This window comes from Heliconius melpomene, chromosome 12 (genome assembly GCF_056956725.1).
Source record: "Heliconius melpomene rosina isolate 202511_hmr_F chromosome 12, ASM5695672v1, whole genome shotgun sequence".
NCBI lineage: Eukaryota > Metazoa > Arthropoda > Insecta > Lepidoptera > Nymphalidae > Heliconius > Heliconius melpomene.
Genome location: NC_140400.1, coordinates 9096909 through 9101173, shown reverse-complemented (window position 1 = coordinate 9101173; position 4265 = coordinate 9096909). Strand labels below are relative to the sequence as shown.

The following is a 4265-nucleotide window of genomic DNA, read 5'->3' as shown; positions in this document are numbered from 1 at the left end:
AAATATTTTTTTTTTCGATAAAAAATAACAAATATTCATAATTAAGGTTTATAACTCAATTTATTAACAAACCAACAATAATGCCAGTACTAAAAGAGGTAGGTCCTTTCCGAGTACGAGTAGGTTTGCAGACGTCCCCAGATTTCCCTCGGGCGTGGAGACAGACATGAATTGGTGACAATATTTCTTATTAAACACATTTATTCTGTTCATATGTGTAAGTTTGGTCTGTAACCTAGAATATACGCTTTCAATTTTGCTGTCAGTAAATATTTCTATATAATAAGTACAAATACAACAAATGTATTTGACACGTTGTTGTTATAAATATTAATCTTTCTAAACTTTTTCATGGTTTCCTATTAGGTAGGTTTATACATGGCTAACTTAAATAAATCATTGAAGGAACATATCACACGATGTCTACACACAGCAATGATAAGTATATCAAGATTAAGGAGCCGCCGTCATCGGAAATGACTTCGAGATAAAACGGCCCCTGCCCATCGTAATTTTTTACAAACCACTATTTTTCAACCTTACAAGGATTTTCCGCACTGTATAAAATAGATATTTCTCTATCCCCCAGAAGTTTCTGTATTTTGTAACTATGGAATCACAATGATTCTTTTTCGGCTCTTCGAGTTCTACATTAACTTTCTTGAACATCATCTATAAGGCCGATAGGTGAGCCGATGATTGTGATTGTATAAAATTAAAGTTTAATAAACCCTTAGGTATTGTAAATTGAATGAAAATATAGAACTCTAACAAAACATAAGCTCAGTTTTACATTTTTTATCTAATAATAAAATTGTATTTTAGATTTACTTATCGTAGAAAATTCTACGTAAGATGCGTGGCGTGAATACGTTTGGGATAGGATCTCCCTCACGCAGTTTACATTGACGGTCCCTTCACACCCTAGAGGCCAATTCGTTTAGATTCGTCCATTTTCCACCCCTATATAATTTTCCCCTATGTGCGGCTTTATTTAAGATTTTGCACAGCCTGAATGGATCTTGCAAGGTTGCATCATTTATCAAGTACTTATCACTGGATGTCGGATATTTGACAGAACGTTTCATCACCTTTGAAATAAATCGCCGTATGGAAATGAGATCTAGGGATATATTTATATTAAAATATTGGCATAAAATATGAATAGATATTTTATGTATTTTACATACAATACAATAATCTATTTAAATTACAGATATGTCAGTTATGAAGTTATGATTTTGATCGACTCTTTTTCTCTATACAAACGAATAGGCGATTGATGGTCGGTTGGAAAGGGGTCGACTAATAAGCCCATCCGATTACGGTTTGAGCTGAAAATTTAATCTAATGAAAAAGTTAGTTTTTTATTATAGCAAATACAATATTTTAATGGCGGGCACGGAAGTACAACAAATACTACTAGTATTACCAATCATGATAAATACCGACATCCAACATCCTCTTGATCTCCGATCGAGGTTCTGCGATCAAATTTTCGACCGCAATCACTCCCAGGTGCAAATCTAAGCAGGACTACCTACATCAGTGCCTACTTCGTCGATTCCACCAAAATCATAGGCCATTTAAGCCAGAAAGAGCCAATAAAATATTAAAAATAGTATATTTCAAAATGTGCAAGATAGTATTTATGATCAATGTTACACATTTCAAGGTATGTTTTCATATGTTTAATTTCATTCACCATGCTTGTCCTCGTTCTATATCCAATGAAGAGGTTTCATTTCATAAGAATTGACCACTTAATATGTAATGTCTCGAAATTCTCTAATTTCTAGTGAATAAAAATTCAATTATTATGTGGTACAAATATAAGTGAAAAATAGATAATTTTTCATCAATAAAACAAAAGAGCAATTCATAAAAGTTTATTAGGTATATCACAAATTAATATTTACAATTATGTGCTTTTTTGCCAAAATTTTGCAGTGTTCCTTTGACATTTGCCTTTTCCGGAAAACTTTTTGGGGACTGAGTGGGACTCGCTGCCGCCCGACGCTGACTCCTCATTTTCCGCTTGAGTCTTTAATGTTTTCTTTATATATAATATCTGTAAATATGTATAATTAAATAAGTTTATTTTAAGCTTTATACAACATAAAGCTTTAGACATTCATTTGGGCATTCCTTTCCTTGAGTGATAATCAAACCCAGAACCACCATGTTTAATTTTGTATGCTTGTGCAAACAACAGCCTCAATCTCTATGTCTATCAATTTAATGGTTAAATTATTGCATTTCTATTATAATATTTTTTAGAAAGAAATCTTAGGAATATGTGTGTTTTACTTAAATAATTACATTTTTATTAGCAAATAAAAATTAAATATCTCATCCACATATAGGCTAAATTTTTTTCTATTATTTTTCAATATTATTATCTCTATTTTTTGACTACATAGTACTAGACTTAGAATTAGACATTATTATATATAGCTAAGACAAAAAATATGATCTTATATAATTTTAAAATTAGTCTGTATGTGTATTTCAACAGTCCCTACATATAAGAGGACTTGTCAGAATATAAGATTTATGGAAGAAAGGAATTAAGATTCAACTTGTTCTTAAAAAAGTAAAATAAAAATATGTACTACATTCTGATATTTTCAATTTTATTTAAATTGATTAAGAGCAAGACAAAGATTTATTCCATTTTGCTATCAACCTGGTATTGTGACATGTCCTTTTTTACATAGTTCCATCAATTTATTGTGTATTTCTCTAACTTACCAGGATTTTACAGACAAATCATACAAATTTAAATAAAAAATAAAATATACCTCTTCATCAATATTCTGTTGATGTCTAATAGCTCTTTGCTTATGATGGTTTGCCCTCTGTATATGTCTGTCCACAGAGTTAAGTACCGCTTCACATGCATTACACCAGTCGGCCAAAACATCAGCAATGGCTGACGCATCCTCTAATCTAGCATCTCTACCAAGTGCTACATCCACTTCCACTCGTTTACACTCTTGGTCTAATTTACCATGAATTATATCTGTAAATATTATTATTTTATTTGCTACAGCTTTGCTTACATGCTCAAAAAATTATAGTTAAGAATTGTGTATAACATGTGATACATTTGAAGTTTCTTAGGTAACTCAGACCTCAGGTAGGTTACATAGACATATTGTTTCCATAATGAAATAAATCCTCAAAATGTGAAGTCACCAACAAAAAAAGAATTTCTCAATTGCCAGAACCAGTTGTTCCTTAGAAAACCACATTTAAGAAGTGTCTGAAGAAGACAGTGTGCATTGTAATAACACTACATACAATGCCTCAAAAATTGCTCAGAAACATTCCCTTTGCCTACACCTGTATATTAGGGATAGAAGTCAAAATATAAAATAATTTTATAAATGTAACCAACCTGCATAAATAGCTTCAATAATTAAATCTTCGAGATCTCTAACATTTTTAATATCTAACTCTTTGAGTAATACACTGTATGGAATACATTTTTCTTGTGTTGCCAAAGTTGCTATAGTTAAATGTTGCAATTTCTTACACTGTACAGGTGTTAGTTCTAAATAATCTGATTTATTTTCTAAATAGTCTTTATATGTGCCATAAGCAAATAGATTTAATGTTTTCAAATGTGTTGCATATGGTCCATTCTCCAACTGAAATTATAACAGAAAAAGAATTTTATAGCATGGGTATCCCATGTTAGTGCAGTAAATAAAAATAGATAAATGATTACTAGTGTATACGACTGCCCTTAAAAATACTATTTCCTAAGAATGCATATGGTTCGCATTGGTCTTTTGTCTTCTTGATGTACCAGCGAATATTCGATAAAAATACTAACCTCTTTAATGTTAGGCATTTCAAGGAGTTCTCCGAACACATGAACTCCTGGAGCTTCAAGTACTTGTTTTATAAGTTCTGCACATGCTGATCCTTTAGCACCTTTAGCAAGTAAAATAAACTGTTCGAGAGGATGATTTGTGGAAAATGACGATAAAGAAGACGGCTCGTCTCTGTCCATTGACATAGGATTCATGATGTACTGTACAGATACCTTATGTGGATAAACAATGCTTTTAAAATATATATTTACGTCTAAATAAAATTGAATTAATATAGTTCAATATTTTGGAAAAATCTTCGAAGTTGACATATACTTGACGGTAGCTTCAAGATCATAGACAAGATATATTTTTATTTGCTAATCAAGCAAATAAAATTATCCTATAAGATACAGAAATGGCGTTATGAAAAAATTCAGA

The 4265-nt window shown here is 31.1% G+C and overlaps 1 protein-coding gene across 1 annotated transcript; it reads right to left on the bottom strand.

Moving 5' to 3' along the window:
- Positions 1-1875: 1875 nt before the first annotated feature.
- On the bottom strand, positions 1876-4192 carry CSN7 (COP9 signalosome subunit 7). Its single transcript, XM_085195329.1, has 4 exons — positions 3845-4192; positions 3404-3656; positions 2805-3025; positions 1876-2071 (listed from the first exon to the last, which is right to left on the bottom strand). The coding sequence occupies exons 1-4, from the start codon at positions 4037-4039 to the stop codon at positions 1922-1924; spliced, it is 819 nt and encodes a 272-aa protein (XP_085051455.1). The 5' UTR covers positions 4040-4192; the 3' UTR covers positions 1876-1921.
- Between the last annotated feature and the right edge of the window lie 73 nt (positions 4193-4265).